Source organism: Moschus berezovskii, chromosome 8 (assembly GCF_049115385.1).
Source record: "Moschus berezovskii isolate FMDL1 chromosome 8, NW_MosBer_1.0, whole genome shotgun sequence".
Classification (NCBI taxonomy): domain Eukaryota; kingdom Metazoa; phylum Chordata; class Mammalia; order Artiodactyla; family Moschidae; genus Moschus; species Moschus berezovskii.
Window position 1 is genome coordinate 49,435,019 of NC_142467.1, and position 16,478 is coordinate 49,451,496.

The 16,478-nt window shown below is 40.2% G+C and overlaps 1 protein-coding gene across 1 annotated transcript in view; it reads left to right on the forward strand.

The window, feature by feature from the left end:
• DCTN4 (dynactin subunit 4) overlaps nucleotides 1–16,478 on the forward strand; it is a 34,679-nt gene that overhangs the window by 13,800 nt on the left and 4,401 nt on the right. Inside the window, exons 6-12 of the mRNA XM_055429417.2 lie at nucleotides 245–318; nucleotides 539–651; nucleotides 954–1,063; nucleotides 5,351–5,424; nucleotides 8,601–8,655; nucleotides 9,651–9,758; nucleotides 14,972–15,069. Coding sequence (XP_055285392.1) covers nucleotides 245–318; nucleotides 539–651; nucleotides 954–1,063; nucleotides 5,351–5,424; nucleotides 8,601–8,655; nucleotides 9,651–9,758; nucleotides 14,972–15,069 — 632 coding nt within the window. The remainder of the gene's footprint in view (nucleotides 1–244; nucleotides 319–538; nucleotides 652–953; nucleotides 1,064–5,350; nucleotides 5,425–8,600; nucleotides 8,656–9,650; nucleotides 9,759–14,971; nucleotides 15,070–16,478) is intronic.

Sequence of the window (16,478 nt, forward strand, 5' to 3'; positions counted from 1 at the left end):
ATTTTGCTCATTTTCACTGTATTAATGTAGTTTCAATCTCCATGTTTGGTGCTTTTGTTGTCATTTTAAGAATAAGATGATGTGGGGCTACACTTACTCTTTTTAAAAGAAGCATTTATTAAATTAGCTTTTTTTTTGCTTATTTCCCTGAGCTTCTCATGCTGTCCCTCCCCAAATTCTTTATTTTGATACATAACATATATAAAAATAGAATTTCTAAGAGAAATTTCTTAACTCTGTTTAGGACAAATACGGTCTTGGAACCAGGCTTCAGCGACCACGAGCTGGTACAACCATTAGTACCCTTGCTGGACTTTCGTAAGTTTGGACATTAAATGGCTTTGAGGGGAAAAGCTGGTATCAAAATGAATATTGAAGGAATGTGGTTTTAAAATAACAGTTGCCAGTGGGGAAGAAGATTCTCATACTTAGGAAAAACCTGGCCAGAAAGAATATTCTACAATAGAGGAGTACTTCAGTTAGCGATATCGTGGACTTTTAGGTGGACCCTTGAGAAATGACTGCTTTTATCTTTTAGCCTTAAAGAAGGAGAGGACCAGAAGGAGATAAAGATTGAGCCAGCTCAGGCTGTAGATGAAGTGGAACCACTACCTGAAGACTATTATACGAGACCAGTAAATTTAACAGAGGGTAATTTTATTCATGATTCTACTTTGTTTCTATTTTACATCTAATTCTGTTTTTGTTACTTCTGTGTCTTGTGATTTTTATTTTTGATTTGAGATTTTTAATGGTATAGTTGTTAGTACTAAAATTAATCATGCAGAAAATAAGATAGAGGTATCATTTGAAGAAATGTCTGTCAAATTTCCGTATTTTTTTCTTGAAGAGTGCTAGTCACAAAGGCAGTGTTATTTTGTGTAGTTATCATATATACATCTGATTTTGAGCAAGTCACTTAAACTGAGCGTGGTTTCTGCCTTTCATGCTAGTGACCACCCTTCAGCAGCGCCTCTTACAGCCTGACTTCCAGCCAGTCTGTGCGTCACAGCTCTATCCTCGTCATAAGCATCTTCTGATCAAACGGTCCCTGCGCTGCCGAGTAAGTATTCCTTTCTGTAGAGTTGTCATTTGTGTAAGAGAAAAGCAAAAATAAATGCAGTTGGCATCTGGTCAGTATCAAAACCTCTGAAAAGTAGTAACTAGAAAATGTTTATAGAGAGTGTTCCAGTGTTCAGGCACTGTTTTAAAGCTTTCAGGATAAGCTTAAAGCCCCTAAGTCAGTGAGGTAAGTACTGTTGTTAGCCTTATTTTACAAATGTGGAAGCTGGGGTATCTGAAGATTAAGTTCATACTGCTGCTAAGTCACTTCAGTTGTGTCTGACTCTGTGCGACCCCATAGACGGCAGCCCACCAGGCTACCCTGTCGCTGGGATTCTCCAGGCAGGAACACTGGAGTGGGTTGCCATTTCCTTCTCCAGTGCATGAAAGTGAAAGTGAAGTCGCTCAGTCTTGTCCGACTCCTAGCGATCCCATGGACTGCACCCTACAGACTCCTCCATCCATGGGATTTTCCAGGCAAGAGTACTGGAGTGGGTTGCCATTTCCTTCTCCAAAGTTCATACTGCTGACTCCTAAAAATATACTGAAAGAATATAAAGCTTTTAGGAGAGTAGGGAGGAAACAAAAAGGACTGATTTTTAAAAATCAATTGAAAGGAAAAGCAATAAAGAAGAAAAATAAGCAAATCCAGGCTCTCGGAATCTATGAAACATTAGAGTCTCTTCAATTAATAAAAGAAATACTGTAGAAGAAAAAATACCCAATAAAGAGAAAGGAAACATTTTAGATCAATACCATCCAACAGAACTTTCTGTAGTGATGGAAATGTTCCTTATCTGTACAGTCCAGCATGTTAGCCACAAGTCACATGTAGCCGACTGAGCACTTGAAATATGGTAGTGCAACTGTGAGAGCTGAGTCTTTCTGAGATGAAATTCATTTAAATAATAACATGTAACTAATAGCTCCTATTATCAAATAACACAGCATTAGATTAGAAGAGACTTAGGCCTGTCAACCAAACAAATACAGTGTATAGACTTTAATTCCTGATTCAAACAGTGCATAGAAAGAAAGAAGGGAGAGATAGAGGAAGGAAGGGACCAGAGGAAAGAAGGAAATATACCATGCTAGTACTAATCAAAAGAAAGCAAGAGTAGCCATATTCATTTCAGACAGAGCAGACTCCAAAGTAAGGACAGTTACCAGGGCTAAAGAAGGATATTACATAATGATCAAGAGGTCAGTTCCCCAAGAAGATATAACCATTCTTAATTTACGTTTGCCCAACAATCGCGTGTCAAACCGTATGAGGCAGAATCTGATAGAGCTATAAGGAGAAATAGATGAATCCACCATCATAGTTGGAGACTTCAACATCTGTCTCTCAGAAATGGACAGATCCAGCAGGCAAAAAATCAATATTGTATTGACCCATCAACCTCTCTGGAGATATACCTCTACAAATACAAACCAAAATATGTAGAGATTAGGATAGATCCACCCAGTGAGCACTGCAGATCTATAAGTAACATTGTCGTAACATGGGATGTATTTATAAATGCAAAAAACAGGGTGTATAGCAGGCACATAACTTTTTATGTAAGAAAAGAGGGAATATATATACACACACACATATAAAAAACATTTGTTTATGTTAGATTTATGGACTGTTGAAACAGAATAGAGAAAGCAGAAATAGACTTATGCATGTCAGGAAACTTGATTTTACCAAGTAATGGCCTTTCAAGTCACTGGGGAAAGAATAGCCTGTGAAATCATCTCAAATGATTCTATGAAAAAAAAAAAAAAAATTGGGGCCTCTAACTTACACGATACACAGAAGTCAATTTTAGGAACCTTGAAAACTTTAAGAGTAAATATGAAGACCTTTACTTCTAGAAGGAAATACGGGAGAATATTCTTTGTGGCTTCTGGTTAAGGGAGTGAGTAGTCCATAAGTAAGATAAACCATAAAGGATAAACTTACATATTTGATGCATTAAATTTGTACCCCAATCACAAGGAAACCCATGAAGAAATGAAAAGATAGATCATATACTCAGAAGAGTGATTCGTAAAGTGTGTAATTGACAGAGAATTAGTATCCAGAATATGTGAAGAAGTATAACAAATCAGTAGGGTAAAGATAATACCCCGTTATAAAATTGACAAGTAGATACTAATGTGCCAGTTATGGCAGAGGGAATCCCAGTTCCCAGTAAAGAGGAGAGATACTCAAACACGTACAGTAATCAGGAAGTGTACATTAAAACTGCAGTGAGAAACCGTTTCATAATCATCAGATTGGCAGAAGTTAGCAATTTGGCAATATCCATCAAAATAACAAATGCACTTTTAGGAAATTATCCTACAGATATATTTATGCATGTGGGAAGTAATTTGCATACAAGATTACTCATTGCTGTGTTATTTGTAGTAGCAAAATTGTGGAAGCATTTATCAATTTGAGTCTGGTTAAGTTACAGAATTATTAAATAGGACACAGAGATTACCTCTCTGTGTATTGGTATATAATTTCCAAGATAGATTTGGTGGAAAAGGCAGAAGAATATAAAACGTTCTCTTTTGTGTTACTGTGAAAAAGGATGATGTATATGTATACTTTTTATGCTCATCAGCTGTACATGAGAAACTGGTTGGCTCTGAGGAGAGGAGCAGTAGGATCAGTAACTGGTATCTTTACACAGTTCTTTTTTCCCTCGGGTTAAAAAAATTTTTAACTGGATATAGGCGGAGCCTATTCAAGATAGTAAGCAAGTAATTGTTTATTCTAAAGCATGAGATCTGAAATCACAGCACTTGGATTTAAATCCCAGCTCCAAGTCTTACTGGCTCTGTGACGTTTGCTCAGATTATTTACCTTTCCCTTACCCCATTTTCATCATCTGTGAAATACAGACAGTATTTACAGTACCTACACCTACCTCCTACAGTCAGTGTGGTGTTTAAGTTCACTTAAACCAAGAATTGGAGAAGACAATGGCAACCCACTCCAGTACTCTTGCCTGGAAAATCCCATGGGCGGAGGAGCCTGGTAGGCTGCAGTCCATGGGTCGCTAAGAGTCGTACACGACTGAGCAACTTCACTTTCACTTTTCACTTTCATGCATTGGAGAAGGAAATGACAACCCACTCCAGTGTTCTTGCCTGGAGAATCTCAGGGACGGGGGAGCCTGGTGGACTGCTGTCTATGGGGTCGCACAGAGTCGGACACGACTGAAGCGACTTAGCAGCAACCCAGGAATGCGTATCTTTTAGACTAATAGGAAATTAAAAAGGACTAATAAAAATAACATAAAACAAAGAAGGGACTTCCCTGACAGTCCAGTGGTTAGGACACCATGCTTTCACTGCAGGGGGTATGGGTTTGATCCCTGATTGGGGTAGATCCCACATGCCACTGCAAGCCACAGCCAAAAAGAAAAGAATACAGGAAAGAGGAAAACTCAGCAAAATTCACCTTGTTCACACTTAATTAGAAGTATGTGTTAGGGACTTCACTGGTGGTTCAGTGGTTTTGAGTCCGCCTGCCAACTCAGGGGATGTGGGTTCGAGCTCTGATCTGGGAAGATCCTGCATGCTGTGGAACAACTAAGCCCTCAAGCTGCAACTACTGAGGCCCACAAACCTAGAGCCTGTGTTGCTGCTGCTGCTGCTAAGTCGCTTCAGGTGTGTCTGACTCTGTGTGACCCCATAGACAGCAGCCCACCAGGCTCCCCCGTCCCTGAGATTCTCCAGGCAAGAACACTGGAGTGTGTTGCCATTTCCTTCTCCAGCGTGTGAAAGTGAAGTCACTCAGTCGTGTACAACTCTTAGCGACCCATGGACTGCAGCCTGCCAGGCTCCTCCGTCCCTGGGATTTTCTAGGCAAGAGTACTGGAGTGGGGTGCCATTGCCTTCTCCGAGAGCCTGTTCTCTGCACAAGAGAACTCACCACAGTGAGAAGCCCTCTGACCACAACTAGAGAAAGCTTTTGCATGGCAGTGAAGACCCAGCATAGCCAAAAATAAATTTAAAAATAAAGAGAAATTTTTAAGTATTTGTTAATTATTATTTCAATTTGAAGCACTAAGGGTTAGGATATTTGATAGTGTGATTGCTTATTTCCAGAAGTCCAAAACATCATCTTTCCTGTATTTTGGTTATCAGTATTATACACTGTTTTAAAATATTTGTGATCTTGCAGTAAAATAAAATCAAACTGTATTAAATGCTGTGCTTCTGAATTTAGCTGCTGTGTGGATCAGCAGATTGTATTCTTGTTTTCCTCTGATACATAATATATATATTTTTTTCTTTTTAGAAATGTGAACATAATCTGAGCAAGCCAGAATTTAATCCAACATCTATCAAATTCAAAATCCAGATGGTTGCTGTGTGAGTATTTGGGATTGGTGTTTCAGGTTACTGCTTTGTTTTTCCCCCCACTATGAAATGTGCTTACTCTTGGCTTAAAAAAGAAGAGAGAAGCTACATCAGAATAATCTTGCTATTCTATTCTTGTTTTGGTTTTGAAATACATAACAGAAAGTTTAAGGTAAGTCTACAAACAGAGAATCCAAGGTATTTATATCAGGGACATGTAATAGTATGGTCTCTGGCAATGTGGTATGTTGTTGGTTGGAGAGTCATTCATTCTAAACGATAAAGTACCTAAGTTTTGGAATGATCTCTTTAAAAAATAAAGTAAGAAAAATGTAAGTATAGCAGGTGGAAGAATATCTCGTAACACTATTATTGAACTATGTTCTGATAGTGCTTTGTCACATGGGATGAAAATAATTAAATTCATGTTAATTCACTGGGACTTGTCAGTAGAAGGGAATTTTGTATATGAAAATCATCTATCAAAAAGAATAATTAGGAAATTATTGTCTTGACTTTAGGGTGAGAGAGCCCTTCCTGAGTAAGGCAGGAAGCCCAGAAGCTAGTAAGGAAAATAGCCAGCTTTGACCTTAGCAGAAAAATATGAGTTATAAAAAAACGAAATTGACAACAGAGTCCTGAGACAGTTGAGTAAGAAAGAGTATTTGCTGCTGCATGATAAATAAAACTTGAATATCCCTGGAATGTGGGGCGAAGGATCTGAATATGTAGCTCCCAGAATAGAGAGTCCAGATGGCTGGTGAATATATGGAGAGATGCTGAGACTCAATAGGAAAATTGAAATATTATTTCTGAGTGCTCATGGGACTGCGGGTAAACATACTTGTACATATTGTTGGTAGAGTGAATTGCTAGAGTGTGGAGAGTGACTTGGAGTATCAAGACTAAACGACATACACATTTCAACCTGGTAGTACTACCTCAGGAATCTATTCTTTAGAAACAAAAGCAATATATAAAGACCAGTAATATATAAAGATACATTTTTAAAAGATGTGTGTTATAACATTTTAATGGTAAAAAGCTGGAAACAGTTTTAATGTCAAACTGATTAACCATTAACAAAGAAATAGTTGATTAAATTGAGATACGTGCATGTAGAGTATTATACAACAATTAAAAAGAAATCATTGGCAGTCAGATGGCAGATAAGTGCTGGTCTGGTAGCTTAGGAGGAGGGAACTAGGAGGGCCAGATATGGGTTCTGTCACAGAATTTGTCTAAACTGATTTTCCTCATCTCTGAAATGGGCATAACACCAGTCCTGCCATCTTCTTGTGTTTGTTAAGAAGGGTCAAATGAGCTATTATGTTTGCAAATGCTTTGTAACTGTAAATGCCCATACAGTATGTTCTGTTTCCTAACTAATATTATTTAATGCATGACTGATTAGGACTACAGAAGTGACATGTGGTATGAACTCCTTTCCTAATTAAGAATTACACTCCTTGCAGAAATCCTGAATGGCCAAATGTGCTTCACATCAGTTTTTTAAGAGTTCTTTGGGGAAAAAGTGTATTTTTTTTTTCTGGCATCATGGCAGAGTCACCAAGGAATCTTAATACGTATGTTCTGGCCACAAATCAGACCAGCTAAATCCAAATCTTTGATAGTGGGGCCCTTGAATTTTGTATCAAATTACTCAGATAACCATGATGACCATCATGAAAAATACCTAGTCTGAAGTTAAAATACTGTAATGCTAAGATGCCCTCCTACACGCACCCTCTTGAATTGTTTCTGCAATAGGTTTTATCTTCAGTTAATATTTGCATGATGACATTTATGCATGCTTTGTTCCAAGCACTTTTTGTACATACTATTTAATTTATTCTTCACAATAAAAAGGAACTTTCAGTGTTCTCATTTTATGATTGAACAAACCAAGACACAAAGAGCTAAATATCTTGCCCTGCTCTTTATAAAGGAATATCTTAGTATATAAATACTAAGCTGGAATTTGAACCCCAGTGGTTTTGAGTCCAGAACAAGCACACATAAATACAGTATTCTATTGTCTTATTCAGAGAGGTAGCATACAGAGTGGTTAAGAGCAAGACCCTGCAGCCAGACTGCCTGGGTTTGAATCCTGGCCGCTTCCAGCAGGCTGCTTCTCCTAAGGCTAGTGTCTTCATCTTTATAATGGGGATAATAGTAATACCTCTTTAATGCAGTTGCAATGAGAATTACATGAATTAATATTTGTAACAAGCTTCAAGTATTGCCTGGCACATAGTTCAGTTCAGTCGCTCAGTAGTGTCCGACTCTCCACGACCCCATGAATCACAGCACACCAGGCCTCCCTGTCCATCACCAACTCCTGGAGTTCACTCAAACTCATGTCCACAGAGTCAGTGTTGCCATCCAGCCATCTCATTCTCAGTCGTCCCCTTCTCCTCCCGCCCTCAACCTTTCCCAGCATCAGAGTCTTTTCCAGTGAGTCAACTCGTCGCATGAGGTGGCCAAAGTATTGCAGTTTCAGCTTTAGCATCAGTCCTTCCAATGAACACCCAGGATCGATCTCCCTTAAAATGGACTGGTTGGATCCTCTTGCGGTACAAGGGACTCTCAAGAGTCTTCTCCAACACGACAGTTCAAAAGCATCAGTTCTTCGGCGATCAGCTTTCTTCACAGTCCAGCTCTCACATCCATACATAACCACGAGAAAAACCATAGCCTTGACTAGACGGACCTTTGTTGGCAAAGTAATGTCTCTGCTTTTTAGTATATTATCAAGGTTGGTCATAACTTTCCTTCCAAGGAGTAAGCGTTTTTTAATTTCATGGCTGCAATCAGAGTAAATGCTTTGTAAAAGTGTTTGGTAAGTATGTGGTATTGTTTTTGTACCCCTGCAATGTATTATTAAATCAGTGTTGGATCTTATCACCAGTTGCCATATAGATTTACAGAAATGAATTAATAAAAATCTCAAAAGACATATCTAATAAATCCATAAGAGAGATATCTACCCTGATGCATGGATATATAGAGGTACACATGAGATTTCAGAAAGAGCTCATTACCAGTTTGATTTCATGTCTTAAATTCTTATTGTAGTGATAAGAAGAATCTTCAAAATTTTCTCTGACATGTTTTAATTAATAGGAAGAAATAATTTCTTTTAAGAGACTACAATGAACATTAATGCATTTTTTATTCACTTACAGCAATTATATCCCAGAAGTGAGAATCATGTCAATTCCCAACCTTCGCTACATGAAGGTTAGTACCATGTATATTAACGGAAGAGTTTTAATTGATCAAAGATGTGTGCTTAGTGTACGTGGTGGCTGTGCATATTTGACACAGGATTCAATGAGCAAGAGATAGAAAAGAAGAAAGTTTGAAATAATAAAGGGACTGAGATTTTAAGTGTCCTTAAGCTGGAATTCTTGATCATAGCATCTTTGAAATATATGCAGAAGGAGCAGGGTGCACATTACATGGTGGTAGAATCATGGCTGGTATAAAGAGGAGATGTTAGACCCCACAGCCAGCTTCAGCTCTCCTCCCATGTGTGTATGTATGATTAAATGTCTGTGTGTGTGTGTGTGATTCTCCACCATCTCTGTGTGTGTGTGTTGTCATAGATTTCAGTTTCTCAAAGAGCAGCCCCTGTTCTTTGAGTCCTTAACTCCAACACATGCCTCCCAACAAATTACAGAATGTTCTACAGCAGTAAAGACACTTTTATAGTCCCTGTTCATTTCAAAGGTTTTTTTGCTAATCTAAAGAGCATACCAAAAAAGTTCAAGAAATCTTAAAAGTCTTCTATAGTCTTGATATGCCTTTTTTTTTTTGCTGTATTGATACATCTGGCTGGCCTGTGGCTCCTGTATTTTATTTATGAGGGCTTCCTTCTTTTAAGTCCTAGTGACATCCTGGGTAGAGTAAGAGTTATAAACTTTAAACAATCACTTAGATAATGTATATTTCTCAGAATTTCTGGATCTAGTAACTGGCCCTTTTTATGGAATCTGATCCATTTCTTCAGTGAAATAGCAACTTGAGAGAGTATATAGTCTAGTGTATAAGTAATACAGGAGTTGATGAGCATTTAAGAATGCAGTGATGTAGACGTACAGGTGGGGTGCTCAAGAGTGATGGTGGGAGGCAGGGGCGCACAGGGTGATGACTCTGTGATACAATCATGAGAGAAGGTGGACCTAGGTGGCAGCAGTGAAGCATGTCTGAAAGATACCTTTCATTTTCCCCAGGAGAGCCAGGTCCTCCTGACTCTCACGAATCCAGTGGAGAACCTCACCCACGTGACTCTTCTGGAGTGCGAGGAGGGGGACCCTGATAATATCAACAGCACTGCTAAGGTAGGCGTGTTTTGCTTCATTCTGAGTGACCCTGACTTTCCTGGAGTGGCCTCATTTGACCTGCTTTAAAGGATTCCACACTCTGATTTTCACATCCAGTCTTCAGGTTCTCTTGATTTCACCTCTAGAGTTTTCTACTTTATCCGCAGGCACACTGCCACTGCCCTTTTGGGGGGTTTCATCCTTTCTCACATGGACTATGACCGTAACTTTCTAACTCCCTGTTTTTAGTTCACCCCCACTTCCACTCCAGCCCATCTTCTGTCTTGCCATTAGGATGATCTTTCTAAGATTTAGCTTTGATCATGGCAGGCTGCTTGTTTGGTGTCCCTCTGATGTTGAAATATCCTAAATTTCTTGGCATAGCTTAAGAGCTCTTTAATATCCTCGTCTCTTTTTTCCATTACGCTCTTCCCTAAAATGACTAAGTCTAGCATTCTCTAGTTCATGCACATTAATGGTTGAGATCCAAGCAGATCCAATGGGTCATAAACTCAAATGTTCCTGGAGAATTACGTATGCTACTCATTTTACCTAGAATTCTTCCTTCCCATCCCACTCTTCTGACAGATATGACCATACCTCTCTTTTTGCATGAGGCATACTCATTCTTCAAGATGCAAAGGAAGTGACATTTCCTTTTAAAAGCTGATGTGCCTCAGCTAGATGCCCTCTGCTTACATAGAGTATGCCTATGTGCATGCATGCTAAGTCACCTCAGTCATGTCCAACTGTTTGCAACCCTGTGGACCATATAGTCCGCCAGGCTCCTCTGTCCATGGGATTCTTCAGGCAAACAGTAATGGAGTGGTTTGTCATGCCCTCCTCTAGGAGATCTACCCGACCCAGGGATTGAACCCGCGTCTCGTATGTCTCCAGCATTAGCAGGTTCGTTCTTTACCACTAGCACCACCTGGGAAGCCATACATAGAGAATCAGTTCAGTTCAGTCACTCAGTCGTGTCCGACTCTTTGCGACCCCATGAACGCAGCACGCCAGGCCTCCCTGTCTATCACCAACTCCCGGAGTTCACTCAAACTCATGTCCATCAAGTCAGTGATGCCATCCAGCCATCTCATCCTCTGTCGTCTCCTCCTCCTCCTGCCCCCAATCCCTCCCAGCATCAGGGTCTTTTCCAATGAGTCAACTCTTTGTGTGAGGTGGCCAAAGTATTGGAGTTTAAGCTTTATCATCAGGCCTTCCAATGAACACCCAGGACTGATCTCCTTTAGAATGAATTGGTTGGATATCCTTGCAGTCCAAGGGACTCTCAAGAGTCTTCTCCAACACCACAGTTCAAAAGCATCAATTCTTCGACGCTCAGCTTTTTTCACAGTCCAACTCTGACATCCATACATGACCACTGAAAAAACCATGGCCTTGACTAGGTGGACTCTGCTTTTTAATATGCTGTCTAGGTTGGTCATAACTTTCCTTCCAAGGAGTAAGTGTCTTAATTTCATGGCTGCAGTCACCGTCTGCAGTGATTTTGGAGCCCCCAAAAATAAAGTCTGACACTGTTTCCACTGTTTCCCCATCTATTTCCCATGAAGTGATGGGACCAGGTGCCATGATCTTAGTTTTCTGAATGTTGAACTTTAGGCCAACTTTTTCACTCTCCTCTTTCACTTTCATCAAGAGTCTCTTTAGTTCCTCTTCACTATCTGCCATAAGAGTGGTGTCATCTGCGTATCTGAGGTTTTTGATATTTCTCCCGGCAATTTTGATTCCAGCTTGTGCTTCTTCCAGCCCAGCGTTTCACATGATGTACTCTGCATATAAGTTTAATAAGCAGGGTGACAATATACAGCCTTGACTGATGAACTCCTTTCCCAATTTGGAACCAGTCTGTTGTTCCATATCTGGTTCTAACTGTTGCTTCTTGACCTGCATGCAGATTTATCAGGAGGCAGGTCAGGTGGTCTGGTATTCCCATCTCTTGAAGAATTTTCCACAGTTTGTGGTGATCCACACAGTCAAAGGCTTTGGCATAGTCAGTAAAGCAGAAATAGATGTTTTTCTGAAACTCTCTTGCTTTTTCAATGATCCAGTGGATGTTGGCAATTTGATCTCTTGTTCCTCTGCCTTACATAGAGTATACGTGGCACTAAGTATTAAAATAGGCGATTTTGACTCTCAGTATTACTTGAATGAATGAACTGAGACCTTTCTACATTTTATTTCATGATTCATCTAGTACATGAAATTTTAGAACAAGAACTTTTCTCTGACTAATGAGCTGTCTATTCAGTGTCTCTATGCAGATAGAAATAAGTGCCTGGTAAATATACCCAGCTTATGAATTTGCTGCTTTTCTCTCCCTTTCAGCTCCCCAGCCACATTTATTTCCATAATTAGAAATATTATTAACATTGTTATCTGTTAACCTCTAACATAGCAAAGTTGAAGCCTAGTTATAAGCAAAGGCTAAGTCTGAAGAAAACTGTTTTTCATGGCCATAAACAAAGCCAATATTCCCATTTCAGAAAATATGTTGGAACCACTGTTTCTCCTTTCGTTTCAGTTTAGTCGCTCAGTTGTGTCTGACTCTTTGAAACCCCATGGACTACAGGACGCCAGGCCTTCCTATCCATCACTAACTCACAGGGCTTGCTCAAACTCATGTCCAGGGAGTTGGTGATGCCATCCAGCCATCTCATCCTCTGTCGTCCCCTTCTCCTGCCTTCGATCTTTCCCAGCATCAGGGTCGTCTCCAAGGAGTCAGTTCTTTGCATCAGGTGGCCAAAGTATTGGAATTTGAGCTTCTGCATCAATCCTATCAATAAAATATTCATGACTGATTTCCTTTAGGATGGACTGGTTTGATCTCTTTCCAGTCCAAGGACTCTCTCAAGAGTCTTCTCCAACACTACAGTGCAAAAGCATCAATTATTCAGCCCTCAGCCTTCTTTATGGTCCAACTCTCACATCCATACATGTCTACTGGAAAAACCATAGCGTTGACTAGACAGACCTTTGTCAGCAAAGTAATGTCTCTGATTTTTAATATGCTGTCTAGGTTTGTCACAGCTTTTCTTCCAAGGAGCTGCATCTTTTTATTTCATGGCTGTAGTCACCATCTGCAGTGATTTTGGAGCCCCCAAAAATAAAGTCTGACACTGTGTCCACTGTTTCCCCATCTATTTCCCATGAAGTGATGGGACCAGATGCCATGATCTTAGTTTTTTATATGTTGAGTTTTAAGCCAGCTTTTTCACTATCCTCTTTCATTCTCACCAAGAGGCTCTTTAGTTCTTCTTCACTTTCTGCCATAAGGGTGGTGTCATCTGCATATCTGAGGTTATTGATATTTCTCCCTGCAATCTTGATTCCAGCTTGTGCTTCTTCCAGCCCAGCGTTTCACATGATGTACTCTGCATGTAAGTTAAATAAGCAGGGTGACAATATACAGCCTTAACTGATGAACTCCTTTCCCAATTTGGAACCAGTCTGTTGTTCCATATCTGGAACATATCTAACTGTTGCTTCTTGACCTGCATGCAGATTTGTCAGGAGGCAGGTCAGGTGGTCTGGTATTCCCATCTCTTGAAGAATTTTCCACAGTTTGTGGTAATCCACACAGTCAAAGGCTTTGGCATAGTCAATAAAGCAGAAGTAGGTATTTTTCTGGAACTTTTTTGCTTTTTCTATAATCCAACAGATTATAGACAGATTATTGACAGTTTGATCTCTGGTTCCTCTGCCTTTTCTAAATCCAGCTTGAACATCTGGAAGTTCACAGTTCATGTACTGTTGAAGCCTGGCTTGGAGAATTTTGAGCATTACTTTGCTAGCATGTGAAATGAGTGCAGTTGTGCGGTAGTTTGAACATTCTTTGGGATTGGAATGAAGACTGACCTTTTCCAGTCCTGTGGCCACTGCTGAGTTTTCCAAATTTGTGGTGTATTGAGTGCAGCACTTTAATGGCATCATCTTTTAGGATTTGAAATAGCTCAGCTGGAATTCCGTCACCTCCACTAGCTTTGTTTGTAGTGATGCTTCCTAAGGCCCACTTGACTTCGCATTCCAGGATGTCTGCCTCTAGGTGAGTGATCACACCATCATGGTTATCTGGGTCATTAAGATCTTTTTTGTACAGTTCTCTGTGTATTCTTGCCACCGTTTCTGTCAGGTCCATACCATTTCTGTCCTTTATTGTACTCATCTTTGCATGAAGTGTTACCTTGGTATCTCTGATTTTCTCGAAAATATCTCTAGTCTTTCCCATTCTATTATTTTTCCTCTATTTCTTTCCATTGATCACTGAGGAAGGCTTTCTTATCTATCCTTGCTATTCTTTGGAACTCTGCACTCAAATGGGTGTATCTTCCCTTTTCTCTTTTGCCTTTAGCTTATCTTCTTTTCTTAGCTATTTGTAAGGCGTCCTCAGACAACCATTTTGCCTTTTTGCATTTCTTTTTCTTGGGGATTGTCTTGATCACTGCCTCCTGTACAATGTCATGAACCTCCGTCCATAGTTCTTCAGGCACTCTATCAGATCTAATTCCTTGAATCTGTCACTTCCACTGTATAATCAAAGGGATTTGATTTAGGTCATTCCTGAATGGTCTAGTGGTTTTCCCTACTTTCATCAATTGCGTCTCAATTTTGCAATAAGGAGTTCATGATCTGAGCCACAGTCAGCTCCTGGTCTTGTTTTTGCTGATTGTATAGACCTTCTCCATCTTTGGGTGCAAAGAATATAATCAGTCTGATTTCATTATTGACCATTTGGTGATGTCCATGTGTAGAGTCTTCTTGTGCTTGTTGGAAGTTTTAAGTTTCTCCTTTATATATTTTATGTTTCTCCTTTGTTTTATGTTATATGTTTCTGCTTTATATGTTTTATGTGTTTCTCCTTTTTCTTTTTCTTTTTTTATACCACAGAGTATAGAGAACAATATACAAACACCCATGTTCCACCAGCCCCTTAAGAAATAAAACATTGAAGGCACAATTGAAGCCCCCATGTGCTCCCACTTGAATTACCCATGGCAACTCCAGTGAACTAAGCACCCTCTTGACTTTTCCATTCCCTTAAATTTCTTTGTTCTTAAACTTTTTGTAAGTGAAGTAATGTTGTATGTTTCTTGAAACTTGCTGCTTCCTTCTGTTTGTCTGGGTCAGGGCAGTGCTTTGCTGTATTCTGTTGGATGAGTGCTGTGCAGTGCTCTGACCCCTTCTGAGGCCAGCCTCTCTGTGCTGCTGTCCAGGTGGTGGTGCCTCCCAAAGAGCTTGTTTTAGCCGGCAAGGATGCAGCAGCGGAGTATGATGAGTTGGCAGAACCCCAGGACTTTCAGGATGATCCTGAGTGAGTGATCTTTCTGTGACTCGCCCCCCACCCACCTACCCACACACCACAGTTGGCTGGTTTACAGGAGGCCCACTGATAGATCTCAGTTTTCTTACCTAAACTTAAGTAATTTTTTCTTCCTGTTTATTATTATTAACTGATACATATGAAGATAATATTAGTGAAGTGAAAGTGAAAGTTGCTGAGTCGTGTCCAACTCTTTGCGACCCATGGACTGTGGAGTCCATGAAATTCTCCAGGCTGGAATACTGGAGTGGGTAGCGTTTCCCTTCTCCAGGGGATCTTCCCAACCCAGGGATCGAACCCAGGTTTCCCACACTGCAGGCAGATTCTTTACCAGCTTTAATATATATGATATATTAAATCATATATATGAGTAAGAAAATAAAATCTCACCACCAGAGATAAACACCAGTAATATTTCCATAATTAGGATCATTCTGTAAGCACAGTTATTTTAACCTCTGTTTCCCATTGTAAAAAATTTTCAGGTGAGTGTTAATGGTTGTGTACAGGGTACAGTACTCTGTCCCCAGAAATTTATCACTGGATTTGTCGATTTCCCCGCCACCTTTCCCTCTTTGAATGATTAATAGATTTTACTCTCTCATACCTAATACTTCTCAGTTATTAACTGAAAAGTAAAAGTCAAACCTTTCCCAGATGAGGAATACTTTGGTTAGCTTTCAGTCTAAAAAGCAGAAATCACATCTGTTATTTGAACAGAGAGAATTTAATATGAAGACTTGTTAACTGAGTAACTTTAAAAGTTAAAAAGAAATCTAAAATATCCCAGAGATGGCAATTCAGTGAAGCAGTTACCATGCCTAGGGCTAAGAGGATAAAGAAAAATGGTTAAAATGATTAGAATTTAGAAGTTTGAAGGAAGGAGGAGTCCCCTGGAGCTGCAACTCAGACCTCTGGGAAATGGGGAGGGAGGGGACACTGCCTGATTAGTGCTGGCATGGCAGGCTGGCAGAGGAGGGGTGGCATGCTGAAGCTGGTTATGCAGTTGGAAAACCACCTGGATATGCCACTTCCTGAGTGAAGATGCATTGCTGGGGTGCTGCCCGCTGGAGCTGCACGGAGATAGGAGGCTCACCTGGAGGAGCAGCCCCTTCTTCCCACAGGCTCCTGGTCTCTCTTAGAGCCCCTGAAGGGCGCCTGACAGGGAGCCAGCCTAAAAAGCAGGAGTGTGGTTAGAAGAATCCTGTGTCACAAAGCAAGATACCGAAAGTGGGCTTAGAGAATTCCCTGGCAGTCCAGTGGTTAGGACTCCAACCTCCACTTCAGAGGACCCAGGTTCCATCCCTGTTCAGGGAACTAAGATCCCACAAGGTGTGTGGTGCGGCCAAGAAAATAAATTAAGAAAACAAAGAATGTACTTTGAGCTGAAAAGAAATAGC